The 26,043-nt window shown below is 37.2% G+C and overlaps 1 protein-coding gene across 3 annotated transcripts in view; it reads right to left on the bottom strand.

Moving 5' to 3' along the window:
• Window positions 1-26,043, bottom strand: part of Nyap2 (neuronal tyrosine-phosphorylated phosphoinositide-3-kinase adaptor 2) — a 245,039-nt gene that overhangs the window by 212,922 nt on the left and 6,074 nt on the right. For all 3 annotated transcript variants that reach the window (XM_028789454.1, XM_028789456.1, XM_028789455.1), the window contains one exon: window positions 22,985-23,221. In XM_028789454.1, coding sequence (XP_028645287.1) covers window positions 22,985-23,205 — 221 coding nt within the window. In that variant the 5' untranslated portion in view covers window positions 23,206-23,221. The remainder of the gene's footprint in view (window positions 1-22,984; window positions 23,222-26,043) is intronic.

The following is a 26,043-nucleotide window of genomic DNA, read 5'->3' on the forward strand; positions in this document are numbered from 1 at the left end:
GAGAGAGAGAGAGAGAGAGAGAGAGAGAGAGAGAGAGAGAGAGAGAGAGAGAGGACTGACTTGAGAGACAGACAAGTATTCAATGGCTGTTAACTAAAAACATTTGCACATAAATTTGATTACTTGGGAAAAGCATTGGAGTCTGATTGACGGATACTGGAAATTGAAAATGGATTCCCTTGAAGTTCAAAGCTTTATCATAAATCACAGATTCGATTCATTAATTACCCAACATAAGGTCTAGAAAGTTGCCTGTTTGTAAAGTTGGCTGCCTTTATGTTCTTGAACTTAACCTAGAAAAGCAAAGTTCGAGAAAATAACTAGAAATTTTAATTTTGTTAATTAAACCATCAAGCAAACAGAAATCTGAAAAATGCCAAGAGTCTATCATTTATTGACGACTTATGATTTCCCTGTAATAGTAGCATATGGACATCAAGCAACTATGCTGTGCTTAATCCAAGTGGATTACAGTACTAGAAAGACATTGAAATTACTTTTGAAAAACCACACAGCTATCACTGTCAACAGATAGAATCTCTCTTCTGGTTTGGGCCCGAGCATAGAGCAGGTCACAGGTGGCAGCTCTGTACCCAACCCCAGAAAACCAAGAGAAAGAGGGACTCCCAGGAGCTTGAACTCAGGCAGCATCCCAGGTAAAAATGAATCACCCATGATGTCTGCTGTTAGAAGTTCTAATCCAGATGCTGGACTCCGAACTTATACTACTCAGACCTTTGAAGGGCCACTGACAAGAACATCAAACAGCTAGAGATTGACATCACTAATCTGAAGAAATCCCTCGTTTCACTGTCTGAAGAGACCTCCTAAAATCACAAAGATCCTTATGTGACTTGATTTACTCTATTACAATAGAAAAGGCTGTGTACAGCTCTAGACTGTGTACAGTTCTTAAAGAAGAAGGTTACCTTTACATAGACAAGACAAGGAGGGTTAAAGAGAGTATGAAATAGGTAGTGAAGGCCCTAAGAAAAATCAGACAGAGAGACAGATGAATGCTGGTACAAGAATTGGTTTTCAGCCTCTCCAAGGTTGTCAACCTTATTTCCTCCCATCCTGGGACTATTATTTGGGTTCTTTTTGCTTTTTTTCTGCTGGTCCCTGGCCCTCAAGTAGGTGGACTAACTCTGTGATACAACAGATAAATAATTTGGTAACAAAACCTACTCAGATACATTATCATAAGTTAGCTATGGAGGACCACGAGACTCAAGATGAGGATGTTACTTTATACACAGGGTTTCCAAAGCCCATCTCCACCCAACCTAAAAAGGGGGACTTCTGTCCCTAGATCAAGAAGAGAGGGGCCACCCAGACCCCCCTCTGACAGGCGATCTGAATTCTTGCTTAGGCTGTGAGGCTAAGCACTGCAAGGGAATATAAATAAAAGATAAAAATATCTCTCTGGGTTCCCTGAGGGACAAGCCTGACTGCATAGGGGTTGATGTCAAAAGTACCCCCTCTCCAGGAAAAAGACATCGGGACAGGTATGGCCCTCATGCCTCACTGTACGACAGGGGGACTGGAGCCATTACAAGGTCCCCTTCAAATACTGGAGGTCAGGCCTCTATCCCCGCCTTCGCAAGTTTAGAACTGTCACAGCCCTTCTATACTTAGAGAAGGAACAGATGTCAGGGGCAGCCCTGCTTACACATTGAAGGCCTAAAATCAGCCATAGGCCTAAAATCAGCAATAGGCCTGTCATACATGTATACTAACACCAAGTCGTGGGTCTCAGTTGAAAAACATTGAAACAGATGGCTATAAGCTAATGTAAACAGGCAGCTTTTGTGGAAATTTACAAGCCTGAGTAGTCATAGACCTTGTAAATAGGTAGCCTTGGCAGTCATAGGCAGAGTCATAGTGACTTGTCCCCTGAACCTTCACCCAGCTGATACCGGGTTCTGAAGATATCTGTATTCCCCCTGAACACCCACATTCCAGTGCCATTCCCCTCCCCACATCCTGCCTTTCTGTGTTTATAACCCCTGTGTGAATGAACTATGATTTGAGAAAAAATAAATTATAATAATAATAAAAAAGAGATAGAATCTATATGCATCACCGAATTTGAAACATGTTTGGCACCTTTATTTTCCTATGTATATTTGATATCATGTATAGGGGACTGTCTGTTGTGTTTAAATCATTGACATGTTGATCATTGAGATCCTGAGCCTTGTTTTCCTTATCTGTGGAGCAGAGTGATAATCACAACTGATTCATGATCTCCTTGAGTGTGAGATCTTAGTATATGTAATTCACTGTGTGGTACCAGGCTCACAGCGGGTGTAATATAAGTGAGATAAACACCAATAAATATATGGTTGGCCCCAAGAAAAGCTTCTTAATGGAGCAACAGAGTGACTGGTTGGTAAATGCAAAACTTAGTAAATAACATTGATGCAATTAGAATACTCCCTAAGAAAATGATCTCTCTTTGTGAAATTGAAGAAAGAAATCTCAAAATCTCCAGTACTCCCTGATGGTTTACTATGTGGATACTTCATGATTTTCTTCAGTCTTTGCAAAGGCCTCAAGTGATTCGTGTTCCAAGACACCAGTGGTGAATTTAATAAGGTCTTAAGCATTGTAAAATGCCTTTTTTCCAATTGTAGACATTTCAATAGAAAGCTTTATTTTGAGAAAACCTAAGATGTTGAATAAGACTTTAATGATCACATTCTGATCCTACATAAGGGTAGGTACCAGCAAGAGGGAGAGAGAGAACAAAGGAAAAAGAAAGAGAGGCAAGATGAGAAAACAGAGGAAATCAGAGCATTGAAGAAGTCAAAATCACCCAGTATATCAGGTTACACTGACACATTTCCCTGGCCACGGCTGCTCTCTACAGGCAAGGTCACATGCCCAGGTGGAATCTGGAGCAAGTGTGTGTGTGTGTGTGTGTGTGTGTGTGTGTGTGTGTGATATATGCATGTGCACTTGTGTGTGCTCACCTAGGTATGCATGATCATAGTCACTATGTGCTTCCCTCGAGCTATTTGGCTTCAGACTAATAATTAGTGATGGAGATGTTATCATGAAAAGCACATAGGGAGTAACTGGTTTCTGTTTGCCTAATGTGCTGCTAGAGCACAGAAGCATCAGAATTTCAGTGACTACTGAAAGAAAACTGACTGCAAACCCATAGAGTTTTCTTTAAACATTCAGCAATACTGCACAAGCTCACCTTATATACTAAAAGCGAATAAGCTCCTCTCATGTATAATTTTCCTTCAGCTATACTATTCTCAAAATAATTGAGATACAATTCAATTTTATCACCCAGAGATTCACTGTTTCCTCTATTATGTTGAAGTTTAGATTGCTAAAATTTCTAAGCAAATATTATTTTAACATTGTATTTGGCAAAACAGACATAAGAAAACATCATAGAAATGGCAAGAAATCCCAGCTATGCAATTTTTTTTGAAATTCCGAAGCCCATAGCCATACACTATGCAGAGAGAGAGTCTACACTGGAAGTCTCCATCATGGCCCTCTCCTAGGAGCTCAGAGAACCCATGGAAGAGGAGGAAGAAAGATTGTAGGAGTCAGAGGGGATGGAGGGTGGCAGGAGAACACAGCTCACTAAATCAACTAAGTAGGCCTCAGATTGGCTCATAGAGACTGAAGTGACAAGAGGGCCTGCCTGGATTTGCACCAGATTCTCTGCATACTATATATGGTATGGCTGTTAGCTGCTTGTTTTTATGGGACTCCTAACAACGGGAATGGGTGTGTCTCTATTTTGCCTTCTCTTTGGACCCTTTTCCTCCTACTGTGTTGCCTTGTCCAGCATCCATATGAATACTTCTTGTATTATTGTATCTTTTTCTTCCTGTTTGAATGTTATCTTGAGGCCTTCTATTGTCTGAAGCAAAACAGAGTGGTGAGTGGACCTGGGGGAGGAAAGTGAGGTAGAGAGCTGATAGGAGTGGAGGGAGGGAAAACTGTGGTTGGGGTGTCTTGTATAAGGGAAACATCTATTTAAACTTAAAAAAAAGAAAGAAAAGAAAATCTGAAGACAGTGTTACAGGTATTTATTTACAGCTCTTCTATAGTCCAGATCTTTGGATTTGGCTGTTCTCTGGCTTTTCTAGATATAGAGAAAGTCCTCCCAGTCAACACTACCACTCATCCCATGTTTGGATGATATTTTTGGAACTTTGGTTGTCTTTGAGATCTGCTCTACTTAGGTCAACTGATGAACTCTGAGGAACAACTGATGAACAGTATGTAGGGGCCACTACATACTGTTTCTTCTCACTCCTATGGTATTTCATTCTTACTATCTTACTTTCTTTTCTTCCCTAGAATTATTCTTTGGACTCAAGTACACCTAAGACTTAGCTTGGAACAAATAATGTAATATATCTAATGGGACTATCATTGAGGTCAAGTGGATATACTATGGAAGGCTTCATAGAATAGGGCACACAACAAGTACAGAGTCAATGCTATTAGTCACTGTGGTCTCTGTGCAACTACTTACATATTTACCTTACCTTATAAAAATTCTTAGAAACTGTATTACCTTAGAAAATTCTTAGAAACTAAACTTTTATTGTGAATTAAGATAATATACAAATTAGACAACTCAACAGTGAGTACAGAGCAAAGAAAAGGAAGAAAATACTTCCTCATTGAAGAATTTGATTCAATTGAAACACTTAGATCAATACTATTGATACATAAAGCAGTAGAGGAAAAAAAGCAAAAACAAACAAATAACCAAGAAACATGACACCTAGGCCAAAACTAGCCTATCACCTAATTACCTGTTTCAAAAAGTAATGCTTCATTGACACACTGCTATGCTGGTGTGGTTGTGTACTGGTAGGTGTGATTTTTGTGTACAAGATCAGAATTAAAGTAACTATAACTTAAATCTTATTAGATGAAAATTCTAAAGCCATAATTACCTTAAAATATTTGTTGAGCCATAGTCTAGATGATATATGGGTAGGAATATGTAGGAAAATGAGTAGGAAAACAAAGAGAAAGAGTCTTAAAAAGCAATATTCCAAAGAATGTTCAGAACCCAAGTTTAGAATCATCTTCCGAGGCCCCATCTTAGTTTGTCTGCTGAAAATATACCCAAAGTACAGCAGAGAACAGAAGACTAAGTCACTATAGGACAAAGTTTAAGATTCCAAGTCAAAAATAATGATACTGAAGTCATTCTCTCACTTCCAAAGGAGTAAGGATGTTTTCACAGTAAGACAACATGGGGAGGATTTTATTTCTTTTACAGACATGAGGAAATTTATGAAGAAAGGAGAAAAAATAAGTCTCTTGTTTTTTCTGGAGACTCACAAAATCCAGAAAATCACTTTTATGTATAGAATAAGGAGGTTAACCAAAGAATAGAGTGTGTGTGTGTGTGTGTGTGTGTGTGTGTGTGGTGTGTGTGTGTGTGTGTGTGTGTGTATGTGTGTTGGCGGGGGGGGGGGGATGGACATTATCTGTTGGAGAGTTCATCAGTGAGAAGAAGGGCCATAGAGTTGGGTTTCTGGATGAAAACCTCATTTGACTATTATCTGACTCACTTATAAATATTCCAGGTCATTGACTCTCACTGTTTGAATAAGATTCTATGCCAGAGTCTAATCATAATTTGGCTCAGGTTTAATTTTGTGTATGGAAAGAAAACACTAAAGAAGTTACATTAGAGATAAATAAAGTTATTCAGAAAATTCCATGAGAACAAATAGACAATAAGAAGGTTATTTGTGAGGACCAGACACAGCTTCAAAAAGATGTTGTATGGGCCAACCTCTAAAGAAGTCTGTCCATGGGGTTTGAAAACACAAAATACAAAAAACCTCTGAGGGGCAAATTGTCACTGAGCTTGTGAGAAGATCCACATCCTCCTCTGAGAAATTTAGCATTCCCTATAACAATAATGTTCATCTATTCAACATTTTGCAATGGAAATGTGAAGTTTTCATGAGTGTAGACATTTGAGATACTGACTGTCAAGTTATCTCCTTTCTGAAGACCATGGTAAGCGTTAAGTAACATTTCATACTCAGTCAATCCAGACACTCGCTAACTTTCAATAATCTATTTTGAAGCTTTATGCAAACAATCTTAGGAAAGAAAGCTTTTGTGTTCTAAGGTCTTTTGAAAGTTCCTAAATTTACATTTCAGATTCTGTTCATCACCTGCTTTCTATGTCCAACAAAAAGTTAATATAATAAGACTACTGTAGATCATTAGTATCAGGAAATTAGCCACCCCTCACTTTCAAGACTTAAGAGAGTCCTGTGTGACTACAGGGAGAGGCCCATTTCCCCTGTCTACAAGGCATTCCATAGTACTGAAAATCTAAGAAAACTTGTAAAATAGTATAAAATTCAGGGGTCATTCCTTTTAGCGCATAATCATTTCATTACTCATGTATATATTTTACTGCTATCAAGAAGAGATTTTATAAAATAATTCTCTGTAAGGAAAAGACAGCTATCACCATTAGGACTATGTTACTATACAGTTTCTGTGGGTACTCTTAAAATAATGAGGCCATCTAAAAACCAAAAGTATAACTTTATAATTTGATATTTGTGACATATCAATGAAAATAATTCCCCCCCCCATTGGGGACAATTTAACAAGCACTTCCTGGCTTCTTAAGCATGTAACTAGGTTCCAATACATTCATACATAAGACCCATGATGCAAGCATTCAGTGAATCTTCAAATATTCATATTGAATGTTCACCATTATTTGTTTGGAGAATAGACAAGATCCAGGACCCTGCTCTTAGAGAGGGCGGTGGCTCAGAGGATTAGAATCAATAGTTACTCTAGGCTCTTTTATGCAGTTTTCTCTCTGATGGATATCATGAATGACTAACAGCATTCTCAGTGGTATGCATTGTTATGAACACCAGGGTCACTTTAATATGAAGAACATGTAACCTAAAGTCTTAGTAACTTGATTACAACCTGAAATAAAGGTCAAACTTGGCTCCAAAGGGAATCTCACACTGTAGGCCAGACTATCACACTGAAGACACTAAGTAGATAGAGAGGAAAAATAAGAGTCATAAGAAAGGTAAGTGTGCTTTGTGCCTAATTACCTAGGTCAGGCTAGATCTTTCTTATGATTTTATTATTAGTAACTAATTCCTGGAAAACTTTCTGATTTTTATCAATCTTAGTGATTCCTGTTATGATAAATGAAAACAAGTTTATACTTCTCTCTCTCTCTCTCTCTCTCTCTCTCTCTCACACACACACACACACACACACACACACATACACACACACATATACACACACACACAGATACTCACATTCACATATAGACACACACACAAAGATATGATCATTCTTTCTCATAATCTTGTCATCAATCAGGAAATTAAATGTGTATTACACATATATAAGTTCACCATGTAATGTCACTATGTTATAAATGATTTTCTTTTGAAATTATCTTCACTAAAATGTCAGTTAAAGTTTACTACAATAAAACTTCTACTGGTCGAATAAAATGAAAATAATTCAAAAATAAAGCCTATTTCTACTTTGATGGTTCTTTATACAATAGGTAGTTTACTATCTCATAAAACAAAAAGGTATGTATTAAGTATATTACACATATATCCTAGAAAAATTCATTTTCATCCAAAAATCTGACAATAGAAAGCCATTTTAATTTCCCTTTTCATATTGTTTCTCATTCCAGTGTGTGTCAAGAATTTAATTGTAGCATGAAATTAACCAGTTATAAAATATTGCACTTGTGCCCTTGCCTTCTAAAGTAGAATGCACTAAATAATTTGCTTAATGGCCTCTAACATGGGACTTCAATTTAATAACTAAAGTGCCCTTACTCATTGGATGAATTCCTGGAGAGAAGTGCTCTGTGTGAAATCCATCAAACCATTAATGGATCAAACACATACACACACACACACACACACACAAATATCTGCACACATGCACCTAATTACACACAATTACACACACACACATATCCAATCACAAATACACACAGACACACGTCACATATATACACATATATGCACAGACACAAGGACTTATACAGTGTACACATATACAGATAAAAATATATATATATACATGAAAAGATACACACATAGTATTTGCACAAAATACAGAGATAGACACATAATACACCTAAAGCAGATACACAGTATACACACAAACACACACATATGTACACATACATACACAAATATAAACATATACATGTATATATACAAATATATACATGTGTATACACAATAATGCACACACACACACGTGCGTGCACACACACACATACACTAATTTGACCACAGCAACTTATCACAGTCATACAAAATAAAAAAATCTATAAACTCTGACGTAGCAAGCTGTTAAGTTGGAAGCAACTCTGCTTAGCCAAATATTATATCATTCATTTGGATGCACAAGCGGCTAATCTTGCAGCCATGATGTAGCCTTATTGACTGAAGAGATAGTGAACATGGTTGCTTCACATACATGAACCCAATGTGTTCCTAACCCCTTTTCATGAAATCTCTCTCTCTAAAAAATTAATTGATGGACTTCATTTGGAAGGGAAGTGGAGAGGATCTGCAAGGAGGTAGAGGAAAAGAAAATTAAACTATAGTGTATGAAAAAATAATTAAAATATCCACTCATTTTAAAAATGTAAATACTTCTTTCATTCATTACATCCTATCCACAGTTTCCCCTCACTCCACTTTTCCAGCACCACCCACCTTCCCTTTACCCTGGAAACACTCTGCCTCCATTTCCTTACAGAAATGAGCAGACCTCCCAGGGATATCAAACCCTCATATCAAAACTGGATGAGGCAACCCAGTATGAGGAAAAGGGTCCCAAGGGCAGGCAAAAATTCAGAGACACCTCTCACCGCCCACAACACACATGTACACACATTCCCACTGTTAGAAGTCCCACAAGAACACCAAGCTACACTATCATAACATATGCAGAGGACCTCGCACTGACCTATGCAGGCTCTGTGATTGTTGGTTCAGTCTTTATGATCTCCTATGAGACCTGTTTAATTGATTCTATGGGCTGTGTTCTCCTGGTGTCCTTGACACTTTTGGCTCCTACAATCCTTCCTCCCTGTCTTCAATGGGATCTGCCTAGCTCTATCAAATGTTTGACTGTGAGTAGGTCTGGGTTAGCTTCTAAAATGAATACTACTATAATATAAAGGAATACCAGTTTAGATATGAAACTGGGAGTTAATTAAAGTTTGTTTGTGATTTCACAAAGTTGTATAGATTGTTTTGCATAACCATACTGTATAAGCATGTTGCAAACCTATATACTCAGAGACTGAAGACATGTCCTTTTAGAAACCTGAAAAAGGATTCATGACTTCTGTGCCTTTTTAACTGTTTGTTTTTTAATAGATTTATTTCCATCTATTGGTTTGAGTTTATGAAAACTAAGGGAAAAAGAATGTCAGAAGACAATGAAATAAGAATGAGGTTAAACAAAAAAGAGAAAATTGTAAATTGACATCATTCTAAACCTTTAGGTTGATTTTTTTGTGATTTAGACAAGCGAATGTTAGTAACAGCATTATGTATTTGGGCATCTATAAGGATTACACTGAAGACATTTAAAGGTAAGGACTTGACATGTAAACATATAGCACTCTTTTGGACTTCAAAGTTAAAATAAGAAACATCTTACAATCTCTATGTTGAGTTTAAATCACACAGTGTTGAAGAATTATTCCACCATGCTTGTGAGTGTTGTATTATTTGTGTTTCTGTGTTTTGCACCAAGATGAGAGTTGGAGTTTGAATAATACAAATTGAGACTATAAAACACTTAGAGGAAGTATAAAAATCAGGTGTTTGATCAATTCCAATTGCTTATACAGAATAAGAAAATTAATATTTTAAAACTTTATTTTTAATGATCGCTTCCCTGTAACATTTTTTTAAACACAAAATAATGTTTTTAGTCCAATTGCTTCAGCCTTTTGCACCCATTCAAAAAGCTCTTCATAAGGATGAATAGTCTTTTTCCCAAAGCCTAGATATGAATATAGATGGAATAAAGTATTGACTGAAAAGTCTAGTTCTGACCTTAAATTCCTGGTGGTGCATTTCATTGATAACCTTAAGAAGGATATCAGGCACATAAGAATTAAAATGGCTCCATGTGCCCGTGTAACACAATCTTATAAATGGACGTATTTTCCGCCTGACACATTCATGTTTCATCCAGTTTTCATTAACTAAATGCACTCTGTCAAGGAATTGAGACTGGTGAATATATGTACTGCTTTCTCTCTTGTTGCCTGCCCAAGTACAGTGCACCATTACTATCACCAAGCAGAAGGCACAAGCTGCATGCTTAGATAGTTATTGCTTGAAATTGATCATCATGAGCCTGATCATCACAAACAGATAATGATATCACATTCATATGTTATCAAAGGTTGTCATTTCAAAGGGAGTGTGTACATGCTGGTGTGTGACACCATCGTGTCCCAATGTGGTGCATTTCTCTCTTCTTCCCTATGCTCACAATAGCCATTGTATTGTGTTCCCAGGTTATCTCTTCTGCATTAGTTCAGACATGCCTTCAAACTTGCATTGAACTCCTCATTCAGCTCTGGGGTGGCAAAGGTCATTCTGTTCTCCTGTTAACTAAATCACAGTCTGTCTCAAAACAAGATTGCCAATAGCACTGAGCTAAAGAAAGAGGCTCTTTGCTAGAGGGAACATACACAAGGGGCTGTGTTGATACCTTTAAGCTGACTTCTTTTTACAATTCTAAGTCACATTGAAATGGAAAGACTCGGGCAGATAAGGTCACTGCATTAAGGGCAAATCCCCAAGCAGTATTCCTTCCTAAAACCCAATAACATTCTAATCTTTCATTCCTCTACTTTAATACAATCATATAACTAACTGCACAGGCTTAGTGTTTCCAACTCATTTCAAAATGCTCTCTTATATGCACAATATCTCCTTGGAGACTTTTAATCTTTTACAAAGTGACAGAACACTTTCCCTTTGACTACAAGTTCAAAAGCAGGTGCTTGATTTTTTTCAGGACACATGTGAAATTGATTGACTCCTTTAGAAAAAAAAATCCCATGGTGTCAATTCAAGCCAGAGTCTCACAACAGCACATTGTATTGGGCTCGTAAAAAGTATCAGTTTATAACAATGAGTACTCCTGACAGCTGCTCATTGGAAGGAGTATTAGTCATGGGCCTCAACATTAAATACTTCATTGATGGTTACAAAACAGGCAACATTTATGTAATTCAAAAAACTCTAGGAGGCGAGTGGTTACTCTTTTCCTTCCCTTTCTCTTCCACTTCGCTCTCTATGATCCGTTACCTGGTGATGGATATCAGTGTGCACTATGGTAATAGTATCACTCAAGTTCTCCAGCTTGATATTGGTTACACATTCCTCTTTTATTTTTAGCTGACACTTGGCAGTAATGTTCAGCTATATTATGCCCCTCCGGCTTATTTTTGGTAGATTGCTTGTAGACACCATCCTTTATGTTATGGAATCTCTCTCCAGTGAGATACTCTTTCTTATTTTTCCTCTTCTGTTACACCTGTATAGTCTAGTTTAATAGTGAACAACAAATGTCATGAATCAGGAAAAATTCAGCAAGACATGTATTATGGGCATTGTGATGGAGTGGCAGCTGAGTGACACTTAGAGAACAATTTATCTACCTGAATTGGGCTAGACAACACTAATGCACACGGCAGATTGATTGTGCAGCTTTAGTGGGTGTATTCTTTATTAATGAGATTCAACATGGTTTGCTAAAAAGCCTTTTACTGGGCAGTCACTTTTATCCCCTCCCCCTTCTCTCTTTATCCCATTTAATCTGTTGAACCATGTACCATGTTTTCAAATGTGTTCTTCTCTATTTTTTGCTTGAAATACTAAAGCTTTTAAAATAACTACCGGGGAACCGAGTAGAACAATTACAAAATTTAAAAGGAAATATTGAATTGGAATGGAGTATAAAAATGGAAACCTAAAAATTAAATTAAAATCCCAAAGAGACATTAAGAACTTACAAGAGTATAATTATGAGTAAAAGATGAAACAATCTACGAAAAATATTTGACATCTGAATTAATTAACTTCTCAAACTGAATGTTTATGCTAACAAGGCTTATGAACACATCATCGATTTTCTTTATAAATAAAATAAACCATTTTCAATGGTCTGCTGAGACCAGATAGGCTTTACAGACTTCAAAGACAAGACAGTCGACATTTAGAGAAAAATTATAAATTACTTATCTCTTAGCTATTTGTTTAATCAGCCAGAAGCAATATGGAAGAGAGAATAATCTGCATTGATTATGACCTTGCAAATACTGATACTTTTCTAAAAACTTTTCACCTGAACAAAATACTCCTTCATAACAGGGAGGAAAGGGGAGCCAAAGGTAGTTACCTTTCTTCTCCTGAGAGAAGATTGAGCATGTGTTCTGTCTAATACAGCTATTCCTCCGTTGTCTTTCTTTTTTTTCCTTTACTGCTGACTTCTATCACACTTCTTATAAGTAACAAAATATTGTACACCTAAATAAAGTACTATCTTTCTTCAATACTTGTATATTCCAACTATTAGCATAAATGCCAACTTTTTAAATTATGTATGAAAACTGGCAATAGGAATCCTTGGAAGTAAGCATCCCCCTCAACACACAGGAAACTTTTAAAAAGCTCAAGTTCCTCCATGTGAGTCTGGTATATTTTGTCAAAATTCTGAACAAGGCTGAGTTACAATAAATGCACCAAAGAAACAGAAAGAGCTCTTTCCCCAGTCAAAGGGCAGATGGGAAAATGGTAGGACCAGCCTGTCCAACAGCCCCAAAGTCTTGGAAGGTAAAGAAATGTCTTAGGAGAAAATTACACTCTGGCACTGAGAATGTACTGCCAACCAGAAGAGAAACCCAGGTGCAAAGCAGTACAAGGCATCATTTTAGATGTGAGGTCTTGAGATAGATGGGAATTGTCTTATTTTAATACTTCATTAATGATGAACTCTCCCTAGCTACAGAAAAAATAATTATAGTTCTTGGACAAAAAGAATACATTTCCATTAAAAGAGCAAAAATATTGGCGGTTCACACTCCAAGAAGGAAATCATTTAAGGTGATTCCTTTAAAATATGTAAAAACTGAGAAGCCGATTGCACAGTGAGTATCGTGTGTTCTGTTAGATTGTGTTACGTTACCACAGCAGGGAAGTTCATCACAATTTGCCTTTTTTCAAGGTTGGAAACCAACTTTTCACAAGAGATAGTTTATCCTTTCTCTTATTATCATTTAATAACTAAGATTCAAACTCATCAGTGTCTGAATCCTTTTGAATCCATCTATATGACGATTTTTTTTCCTCATGCAATTTTAAGAATTTTAGGGAAAAGAACAAAATACAAGGATGTGATAAAACAGGGTGTAAAAAGTTAGAATCTTTGGCAGGGTTGAGGGGAGTGTGCTATTCACTAATGCCCAAAGCACAGACACTTCTATACTGGATTTTACCCTCAGTGGCAATATAACACCTTTGAATACGGTGGCATATGTAATGAATCCTGGAGCAGCCTTACATGATAAAGAAGGGGGAAGGCAGTTACAGGAGCAAACAAACAAACATCAACAATGCACACAATAACAGAGAGTGCCAGCTATAGCAGCTGTGTGTAGGCTACCCCGCAAGCCAGTGAGTACCACATGGTACACATACCTGTCCTATCTTTTAAAAATTGAACAAAACAAATATTATTTTTATCAATAAAAGATAAATGAGTAAGTTTAAGAGGAGTTAAAGAACTTGCTATGGCTCTCACTAAATCTAGCAAGTATAGTCTAATCTCATCTTGTATTTAGACATTCAAATTTCAACACGGTTAGGCTGTGCTTCACTCTGATTGCATACACAGCAGGGCTCCAATTTCCTCCTTACAATGGGGTAGAAATTGCAGGTTTATCAGAAGACCTTAGAACAGGGAATGTCTCCTATATACATCAATTAGAAGACTAATTATTCATTTCTCCACAGTTGCCAAAAGACCATAATATTACCAATGGTAATAATGACTGACTCCACTCTTTTTTTTAAAGGCGTTGTTCCCATTTGAAGATGTCAGATGTCACACAGGCTTCCAGCTGTGTTTTATCTTGATTCTTAAATTACAGGATTAGGATTGTTAGCTTTAACCTACATGAGAAACCCCACCCCCACCCCCACCCCCACTCATGGATCACATAGCTCTGAGAAACAAGATCACTGACTCCAATAAACTCACAACAGCAATTCCTCTAGGCTATTGTCCATTTGTTCCAGTAGCTGTAAAAGCTCACCCTCTTTTACACTTAAATGACTAGAAGTTTCAGTTCCCAGGATGCATTAGGGATTTTCTGAGTGAAATTACTATATCAAACATTGACAAAATGTTAGGAGGATAGCTAGAACCTTTGCCCACAATTTTAATAACAATAATAATAATAATAATCAGTAAACTTTCCTTGAGCTGAAATATATATGCATAAATTCATGTACCTGTTAGCATTTTATAAACATTTGTAATGTCTCCAAAGGTTTTCAAGTTTACACTTACATTGGCGAAAATGAGTCATAAATAATACAAACTTCTAAAATCAATGATAGTCCAGTGGACACTCCCAACTTAATATGTATGACGTCGTTGTCAGTATCATACTTCTTGTCCGGTTGCCTCAATCCCTGCTAAATTTACCATCACCTCTGAATGGTATTCTCACACTCCATATCCAATCTGAGACACAGCTGACCAATCCTACCTCAGCTTCTTCCCTCCAGGCTACAATCTTCCCTCAATTGTCTTTCCAAGACTGGAGCACCTGCCTCTCTCCTTCTTGATCCACAGAGCAGCTAAGAGGCCATCTTTTCAATTATAGAGCCAGTCTTCGTCTCAAATGACCCCAGAAGCTTCCCATTTCATGGTAGTTTTTCTGAGTCAAAGTACTGTCAATAACCCCATGGTCCTTGCACGGCCATCCACCACCCATCTTGATCCAATTGCCTAGCCTTCTGAACCTCACTGGCTTGGCTCTGCTCTAGCCACACTTTGAGTTTTCTCTCTCTTTACAAAAGTGCTTCTCTGACTTCTTCTCCTAGCATCTCTTTCTCTTGTAAGCCTCCCCTCTCGAACTCTCCACTCTCTCTCAGCTCTTATGTCAGATGTGACATGTCATTTGAGATGGCCTGAGCAACCTGGCTTAAACTACACTCTCTAGATACCCCAGAATAGAGTAAATCTCTCTCTCTCTCTCTCTCTCTCTCTCTCTCTCTCTCTCTCTCTCTCTCTCTCTCTCTCTCTCCAACTTTGTTACTGCCTTGACCTAGACATGGAAAGTAATGGTTGACATAAAAGATACTCAATAATGGAGTAATTAAAAACTGATACAGACACCAAATAGCTGTGTAACACACAGCCTGATAGAAGGCCACCTCTCCTTGGTGATGGCTATTTTCACTCCCATGAGCGTCTTCATTTCTTATTCTAACACCAAAATGTACTAAGTGCTTGACTTAGCGTCAAATCAAAAGCTGAAATGCAATTTACTAATTAGAATAATGGATTCTAAATGTTGGTCTATTTTTGTGTTTTTTAAAGTCTTGCTGGTACATTGTGCTGAAGGTACTTGTTTTTTAAGACACAGCGAAGAAGATCACCCTCCCAGTTCTCTGCATCTTGGCAGCCTGGCTATGTCCATACTCCAGTAGGGGCATGAATATTTCCAAGAATGAGCATCACAGAAAATAGCTTTGAACTGAAGGCCTATGTCCCCAGCAGAAATTCGTGGGGAAAGGTTTGATTTTTCTTCTACCAACTTAGGATTATAATTAATTTTAAGGTAACCCGCACATTTGTAATGCAGACATTTTCCACAGGCAGCCTCAAAGTTGGACTGAAGCCTCAGAGGCAATTTTATTAGCATGTTTAGGCTCTACTCTGGCAGTTTCATTACATTAGACATGATCTCCAGGAGCTACTTCAAATTTAGTAGGAAAAAAAATACATCCCCTGATTCATATTCTAGCTTCACAATAATTCCTTTCTTATATGTATTATTTTTAAACATTTATAAATGCCATCTTTACATAAAAGGTTGAGAATATCTTCCCATACCTTAAAATGTGTAACAAAATAAGCTTAGATAGGAAATAGGAAGCCCCCATAAGAACCTATAAATAATTTAGCACTACCCATTAAGGAAAGGGTAACTTCACCTTTGCAATGAGATTCCTTTAAGTCTCTCAGTTGGCTTGAAGTTGGGGTTCCAAACGTCCATTCCCTGTAGTGATTTTCCTCTGCATCAGAAGAACTCATCCTGGGCAGTGCTCTGTCTGGATATGGCTGTGTTCTAAACAGCCCCTCCCCTTGCTAGCATCTGTCTATTTATTTCAGGTACAGAACAGTTACTGATCGTCTTAAGGCATAAAGCCAGTAACAGGTCCAGGATATTATTGAAATAGGAGCAAGAGAAAACACAGTGGTTCTGAAGTCAGTCTGTGAGAAGCTGAAATAGGCAAAACTTAAGCGACCGATCTGAAAGCCCCCATTAGTGTGGGCTCTAATCTATGCTGGCAGGTGACTAAGTAAGGCCATTGGCCAGTGTCATTACAAATATTAGCATCATGTAAACCACACATTGTTGATTTGTAGGGTATATTTTAATCAACTTAGGACAGGAGGTGACCTTTGCTGAAAACAGTAGCATAGGAGAACCATCAACATTTGCATCTCAAAAAACACTCTCAGTTGTTTAATATTATTCACTTCCATCACTATCACTGAAAATGCCCCCCCAAATTGATGTACATATATCCATACTTGTAAAAGTGGTTTCTGGCTTACTAAAGAATAGTCAGCAAGAAATTTTCAAGACTAGCTCCTGAAAATTTTCTTCCAAACCTAGGGTTCTATGAATTAAAGAAAACACTCCTATGTATTTGGGAAAGTGACCCAAATTATTGCTATGTTTTTATATCTCATTCAACTCAGAAAAAGACAATATGGATATATAGCTTTTCCTTCAAAACCAAGCAGAGTTTTGCTTGTGATACTCTGAAATGATTAATAGAAAAGTGGTTTGAATTAATGACATTCACAAGAGGAAGCCAAAATTAGAGAGGGTTATTACGAGAGTGTCTGCTGTTTAATCTCACTCTGTATCAACACATTAACCTTGTTTTCTCTGCCTGAACACTAAATCCTACAGTAAAATTAGGTCAGAAACTCACATTAGATCAGATCAACAGATTCACGGCAACCCAAGCATCTGACAAGCTGTGTATGACCAAGGGCTCATCTCCAGTGTTCTTCTAAGCCTGGAAGCAATGGCTAGCCAGAGGCTCTCCCCGAGCTACCTGTAGATAATTTCTTTAAACTATAAAGCTAGCTGTAGAGCTTTGTGTTTTTGAACCTTTGTTCATTTAGCTGTCTTCATTTTGCTTATGAAATGATGCTTTTAGTATCCTTTCTGAAACAAATACAGGAAACTTCACATCACCACATTGCTGCACTGGAACGAATTCATTGAGAAAAGTTATATGTGACCAGATTAGCTGCTCATGCTATACTGAGTAGATACAGAATTCACAAAATGCACGTCAATGCATTTTTGTCTGTTACCACAATGTTTCCTGTGGTGTTGTAAATAAAATTTTAAGAGTCAAAACTAACTAAAGACTATTGGTCTAACGGACCATTCTTCCCTGATAAACACTCTTTGTGTACCATGAGTTTATGTTAATAAAATGAATTGATTTACAAATTTGATATCACAATCATTTACTTTTGGGATAATAGTAAACCAGTAAATAAAAAAATAAATTTAAAGATTTTATTTTTATCATAATTTTCTCCCTACACTTTTGTACAAGAGAGAGTTTAGTGGTTTTTTGATTCCGTTTGCATAACAGAAAATCTGAAACTCTTAAATCCACATAGCTTTCAACTGCACACACAAATATCCAATCGCATGCCCCTTTAAAGGGAGCCATATGTAATCTAATTCCATTTCTGACTGTCACTTTTAAAGAGGAAATATAACCTCATATAGATCCCCTGAGGGCACCCACGGGGAATAGAGACACTGGTAATCAGCCTAAGTAGTCCTCTGTGTCAGAACCACTTTGCTGAAGTCAAGAGCTGTCTTCCAGACTCACAATGTTTGGAGAAATTTTGCTAATGTAGTGTTTCATTAATTAGGAGGGAAAACACATCTGCTTCCTACAGTAAAAACTGTAGTTGACTAGACATGAGAAATTCCTTTTTGCCTTTTGTTTAGGGGATACTTCTTACATTGGCTTCAAAACAGCCAAAGAAGGTGGTATGAGTACTTATTCCAGAATTCAAAAAGGATTTTAGTTAAAAGGAATCCAGAACACTGTTGTGCCTGTGGTATGTAAAATGGCCTTTTGATCACTCATCTTCTTCAGCGAATGTTCTTATTCGATGACCTAACAAGGGGTTACATATAAACCGAGGACCTCCAAAGAAAGCATGTTTTAGAGGCGTGTGCAGATGCAACCCTCCAGGTCAGCTCATTCATCGCATCCTTACTTCTCACTGGCTGTAACTGTACACAGTGACCACCAAAGATTGTTCCTCCCCTCTCCCCCTATTTGTGGCAATCTAGGGCATGCTAACCAATCTAGAATGAACTACCTTGTTGAAAGGTAGTTTTGCATGTTTGTTTTTTTTTTTATGGGCTACTGAATAAAAACAAATCTCGTTTACTAGCATCTATACAAAGCTACTGGGATTTAAAATAGCATAGACCATGAGGCATCAAAATAATTTTCATTCTCCATTAATTCTCTCCTTCAAGCATTTCTGTTTCTTACCAAACATCACTTTAAACTGTTAAGAGAAGCACTAGGAATATCACTTCTTTTTCTTTACTTAGCGTTTCCTTCTCACCGGCAAGTCTTTTCAGTAAAGCCCATATGACAGATAGAAGAGAAGATGCAAGGAGTTAACAGTGACAAGGGATCAAGTTGGTTCCAAAATAAGGAACTGGGCTCACAAACCATAAGTGATTCAGATCACAGAGCAAGCAAAGGGGGGTGGATGTTGTTTGTCTAAGGACTCTGTGTTTAAGCTCCCCAGCTTGAGCACAAAAGGCATTTCAGCAGTATGTGCTCCAGAAAGTCAATCACATGAAATCCGATTTCCATGTTTTAAGCATGCCTTGGCAGTCTGCACATTTTTGAAATTGCAACTGGCGCACTTCACAGAGAATTATCATCAATGCCTTTTCAAGGTCAAATGTGCTGCCTTTTAGAATTTCTGGCTTTTATGTCCCATATATTAAATCACAGAATATATTTTGAAGGCATTCAGCAGAAAGATGATGTAATTTTCATTAATTTGATGATGTTCATTAATACCTTGTCAAGTTTTTTTCTACTTGATACTAATTGCAAAGTAAAAAAAAAATAAAAAATAAATAAACACTGAAATATGTGTTAGATTTAAATATGGGTGTTCTGTGTTTGCCAGTATCCTAGAAACCCTAAAATGCCTGCTTGAATAGAATCCAGTTCATGGACTTTGTAAATAATAGACATATCTCAATAGGAATGTTGAAGTGAAGCACACATTGAAGAGAGATTAGCATTATTTCAAAATTGTCATACACCCACGACACTGCACAAATTAAAACCAAATTCAGATATTACTGTAGTACCTAGACTAGATTGTTTGCAGAGATGATACAGCCTGTCCTCTCACAAGACAGTGAGGAGGCCTTTAGACTCCTCCTCAAACAGAAGCATTGCTGGTCTGTCTTTGTTCATTTTTCCTCTCCAAGCCCCTCCCTAATTTCATCCTAGGACATCTATGCCATTTTGCTTTACACTGAGTTTTGCTTTTGGAAAAGAAAAGTGATTTGGAGAAGTGTCAACAATTTTGGGCTCTCATAGGATTCTTACACTTGCAAGATATTTACACATTAAACTAGAATTCCAGAAAAAAAGATTTTGGGCAGGGTTGAATAGGAAAGAACTTGGTTTATAAATAGCAAGATAATATTGTATCTTTTAATTCCTAAAACATGCAATGGTTATGGGGCAAGGATTAAATGTTATTTGGGATATGATCATTTTTACCTAGGTCTAGAGGATGCCCCATAGTCCTCTCTCAGATGTACACTTGGTCAGTTTTACTTTACCATTGAGTTTCAACTAGGGGTAACATCTGTGGGTCTTTTGTGACCTACTCCTTTCAGATCTGTACTAGGGTAGTCCCTGGCATTCTGTGTTACACTGGGAACTGCCCCAAGACTCTGGGTCCTGCTGTTTGTCCCAGTCTTCACCCACAGTTTCAGTGAAGCTTCAATCAGAAAGAAGGGCATGCTCGGTGAGGCTGATCCTCTACTTCTTTCCCTGCTAGCTCTCCTCCATAAACAACGCTCAGTTCTCCTTTGTGGCTCCCTGACTACATTGGTTGGGCTCTTTCATAGGTTCCTAACCCTGTGAAGTTTGAGGTGGCCTTGAGAATATTCCTGGGGTATTGACCACTTTAAAATTTAAGTTCTAGGTGTGCTTGTTGTTCTGTAAACTCATGATTTAAAAACTTACAGGAAGATTAAGGTGATTCTCACTACTCTTGTATAGAACTCTTATTATGATCTCTACCCAAAGTCTGGGTCTTTTATCTAAGCCTCCATCCAAAATCTCTACCTGAGTAGTTAGGAGGCTTTTGAACATTTACACATCAAAATCGGCTCCCATTCTCTGCTATTTGCCTTAAACTTGCTTCACATTCAGTCTTGGCCATTTCATGAAGTAGAAATGTCATCTTGTTAGTTCAAGAAATAACAGCACACAACAGGGAGCAAAACAGCAGATCAACCCAAAGCTCCTCGCCATTTACTCTCCCTACTCAATGCCTGAGTTCCATCAATCAGAAAGTGTATATTGTGGTCAGAATTTAGCTACTGTACCCAATTTTGCTGCAGCCAATCCCCATCATTCCTTGTGAATTAAAACCAGATAGAAGAGTTGATTTACATGTGGTTTTTATTTGATTATCAAAATATGTTAGACTTAACTCTAATGTACAAGGTCGAAGTTAACGCAGACCACTTTTGGTTTGTTTGGTTTTTTTTCCTTTCAGCTTAGTAAGTGATCTCTGCATTGTAATATAGCCCTAGAAAGTCATCTGATTAGTGCAGCAGAATGAGCTCAAGTTCATACAACTGTATCTCTGACACATTGCTCATCCTGAAGCAACAGAAGCTGATGTATCACCATGTATCTAGATACTTGCACTCAACAGCCTGAGAGTTCAAATTTCTTCATCATTTTTTATTGGTGCCTCTTTAAACACATGTCAGTAAAAGCATTTGAAATTTAGCCACTTCTGTTGTCACTTTGTTTGGATATTTCTGCAGAAGCCTATTAAAGTCTGTTAATGCAATAGAGAAGCTAGTAGGAAAGAAGTATACATTGTGGCGCTCTGAGGGACCATCAGGATGTTGCAATAAGTCATTCTATTCGTTCACTTATCAAAGCAATTCATTGTTGGTTTGCAAGTGCAAGAGTGCAAAGCTTTAGATTGTACTGCTATAATTCTTTAGTAATCTTATTACCTGCCTTCTTTGCTTTGAATGAAAAAAAAAAACCCTTAACATTCAAAATTAAAGTAAAACACACCTGTACACACAGAAATGTGTCAGATATTCTACACAGAAACATTTGTGTGAAAAGGTACTTAGCATACTCCAGCAAAAAAAATCGTTAAGCTTAATAAATTTTAATAATCCAGAGGTAAAAACAGTGTGCTCTTTCTAAAGCATCTCATTCTAGTTTTCTCTATCTCTCTCCCTACTCTTTCATTCCACCCCTCCTTTTCGCTCCCTCCATCTTTCTCTAATATGTAAAACATTTTCTTTAAAGTATTGGTTTTATACAACGTTACTGCACCTCTTTATGACCTAAACAATTGAACTTGAAAAAAATATTTTCATTTCCTTAATACTGTAATCTTCCTAGGGAGTAGGCAAATAACATTTTAGATAGAAAATTCTCTATGAACTACCCAAACATCCAATCACTATTCAGTCATGCAGATAACTGAAAGAAGTAATTTTCTACATTTTGAAAATTTGAACTTGGTAAATCAATTCCAGTAATAAAACAGGATTCCATAAAACACAGTGTGTGACTACAGGGAAACATGCACATGGGGGAATAAAACTGCTTTATTTTTCTCTATAAAAAGAACAATAAAAATAAGAGTTGTGTCTCTTTCTTTTGTGTGCACTTACTAGCAGCTTAACCTCTATTTGGAAGGCTGCAGTCTGGGGCTCATTAGCTTGTCACTAGTAGGTGGTACATCATGGAAGCAATTTCATTTGAGCAAACCCGGGACCCTTGGTACCAACCAAGATGTATAATCGCCTTAAAATTTCCACAGGAGCATACACCAAGGACTCCAACTGCCTTCAGAGGCTCATGAACATCTCATTATTCACTGGTCTTGGTCATATTGTAGGAAGAAGATGAACTCTATTTTAAGGTAAGAACTATAAACATAGGCCATTAAAGGTGGACATTCTCATAAAACTTTGGCTGTTAAAAATGTATCTGTGCTCCCTGGTGCTTTTATCAAGAGATTGTTCAACACAAGCTTTTATGGAGAGAAAATTGAATTCTCTCCTCATCCCATCTGTACCGCCATATGCACAAAGCACAGGCAAGTAACTGTTGTTAACGAAGGCCAGGATCTGTCAGCAGGATAGATGAGCTTTCTGTAGAGCCCAGGTGTCTGTTTCCCTATGCATCCCGCCAAGACTCTGACCAGCCTCTTCTTGGCCAGGTGTCAGCAACACAGTCTTAGCAGGATTTGTAGATTGCCCCCCACCCCATGGAATGCAGTGCCTTATGCTTACCGTTTGATTGTTTCTTCCTGTCGTCTGCGTTTCTCGTTCTTCTCCTTCAAGTAAGCCAGGTTTGTCTCATTTCTCAAGCGATCATTCTCGCGAGCAATGTCGGACGCATTTTGAATAACTAGGCCATCATATGCCTTCATTCCCATATCCTCAATATACTGGAAAAAGGTGTCCAATGGGTCTTCTTCAGGGTTAGCACTCATCATCTTGGAAGGTATCATGGAGACAGGATGCTTTCTGCAGATTGACAACACATCATACACTTAAGAAGAGTATTAAGTTTCTTCCCTAAGATTATGTGACCTCAAAACTCCAGGGAGTTGCCAGGCTTCTCAGGATATCTGTAGCCCTGGTGAGTTAGAATACTTAAGAGCCATCGAGATGGCTCAGTGGGTAAAAGAGCTTGCTGGCATATCTAATGTCCTGGATTCTAGTCCCAGAATTCATCAGGTGGAAGAACATAACTAACTGACTTTCCAAGTTGTTCTCTGATCTCTACACATCACTATGGCCCACTTGTGCTCATCTGCGTATAGTTCTACAATTTAAATATATTAATGTATTTAAAGTGCATTTAAGTTATGGTGAGTAAGAGCATAAAGTTGTTATAAGAAGACCATTAATGAAAATATTAGAATTAAAAAATCTATGCCCTATTTATATTATTTTGGATTTCTCTGTTCTCTTGAATGAAGCTTAATTTTATATAAATAATTAAGACATACATTTTAATTTAAGTTTTCCATTGAGAAAAATATCTCATTAGGAAGTACAGGTGCCCAGAGTATTTGGAATAACATAAAATGAGTGTTACTTGAGTATCAAATGTGTCATCTAAGCAGCAACATCAGCAGAACAAAGGACCAGAGTTCTGCCCTGCCACCTGTGAATCCATAAATATTGTATCTGAAGATATTTGCTTTGTATAACTACAGTCATGATTTTGTTTCTGTAAATGTGTTGTTATAATACCATAAATCTAAATTCTGTATTTTCATTAGCATAATGACATTTCATGCATATTTAAATTAAAATTAAGTTATGTTGGAGAAAAATTGAATTATATTTTTCATTAAATATTTAAGGAAAATGTATAAATCAAAAATATCCATACAAAATATGATCACGATCAAGAAAAAATAAGTTGACATCTAAATTGTATACTTTTGTGACCCTGTGTTATTTTCAAAATGGCCCTATATAATTACTTCATATCACAATTTACTGTGACACATATTGTGTATTATTAGGACCATTCACATCCTCAGCAGTCTGGTAGCAGTAGCTTTGATACCTCTAGAGAATTGTTAATTCAAAGTCCTTAAGTCTTTAAAAACTTAAGTCACAGGAGCAGTGACTGACAAATCAAAGCAAAAACAGTATTTTAAACATGGAACTTTTACCAAGTGCATCTCTTCACATATCCTGTCTGTAAAATGAGAAAGACACAGCTCCCACTAGTTGTGATTAGTAGAAGGAAGGGTTATGAAGAATTTAGAGTAGAATTAAACAGTCCTATGCACATTAAAGTGTGCTAATATCACAGTAATGTTAGTGAGGAAGCCTGTCAACAATATCAGTGTGTGGTGAATGTGTGGGTTGATGGATGGGTGCGTGCATGCATAGATGGATGGGTTGATGTATGGAAGCATGCATGTATACATAGATGGATGGATAGATGGATTCATGTATGCATGTATAGATGGATGAGTAGATGATAGATGGATGCATGTATAGTTAGGTATGTAGACGGATGCATGGGTACATATGTGCATAGGTGGATGGGCAGATACATGGGTGCATATATGCATAGATGGATGCGTGCAGAAATGAATGGGTAGATGGTAGGATGTATACATGCGTAGATGAATGGGGTGACGGAAGGGCACATGCATGCATAGATGGATGAGTAGACAGATTGATGGTCCAACAGGAAATTTTAGAAATCACCAGGTCTTGAAGAACTTTCCAAGTATTCAAGATAGGGCAGGAAACTGCCTTAACAACAATAAAAAACAAAATTTCAATTTTTTATCTTCTGTGTTAATAAGACTTCCTTAATCTTCCATTCCCCATGGTGTAGAAAACTGATAGAAGTGAACGACACATGTTAACAAACAAAAACCTATATCCTTCGAAAATCACAGCAATGTTGATTTACTGCAAAAAATTCCAGAAGTTTCTTAAGTATACATCATAATCGTTTTGAAATGAAAATCGTATTTCATAACCCAGGTGATAGTTACAAAAATTTCATTTCATAACATAATTTATTAGCCTTTTGGCTACCAGTTAATTGAGATTTGAATCACAGGCTGATCTTAAATTCCTTCCCAGTCTTTGACATTTTATAAACTGAAGGTTGTTTGTTGCCTTTGGATCTTTATGTTAAAATTTTTATTCTGTTTTGTTTGATTTTTAAGCTCCAGTAGATTAAAGCTTAGTAGTCTTTAAATTCCAGATACATAATGCAATTGAACTGTATTTTTACATCAATCCACCAGGTTACATGCTTAAGTAGTGGGCACCAAGAAGAGAAGAAAGTTGCTACTGTGAAGGAATTCCATTTCGGTGAGTGGAATGCAGGAAAGTGTCTTTCAGCTATCTGAAGCATTACTATTGTTAGGACTTTGCTTGTACAAAGAACAGCCGTAGTAGGTGCTCCAGACTAAAAAAAGAGCAGCCTAAATTTATGACAATTAATCTTGCCTCAGTTAAGCAAGCCAGCTCAGTAATATAAGCATGCTAGAGGTAATACCTCAGGCTAGAACGATTCCTCCCACTCTGCCCTCCAGCAAAACGATATTTCTCCCAGGTGCAAGAAGCATGATTAGCCAATGGGATCTATCTATCTATCTACCTATCTATCTATCTATCTATCTATCTATCTATCTATCTATCTATCTATTTATCTATTTAGCTGAGGTTTTCCACTAATCCCAGGTGCAAGAAGCATGATTGTTCAATGGGATTTATTTATTTATTTATTTATTTATTTATTTAGCTGAGGTTTTCCACCAATCCCTGTGATTTTTACACAGTCTACATATTGTAATTAT

Source organism: Grammomys surdaster, unplaced genomic scaffold (genome assembly GCF_004785775.1).
Source record: "Grammomys surdaster isolate TR1022 unplaced genomic scaffold, NIH_TR_1.0 125833, whole genome shotgun sequence".
Taxonomy (NCBI): domain Eukaryota; kingdom Metazoa; phylum Chordata; class Mammalia; order Rodentia; family Muridae; genus Grammomys; species Grammomys surdaster.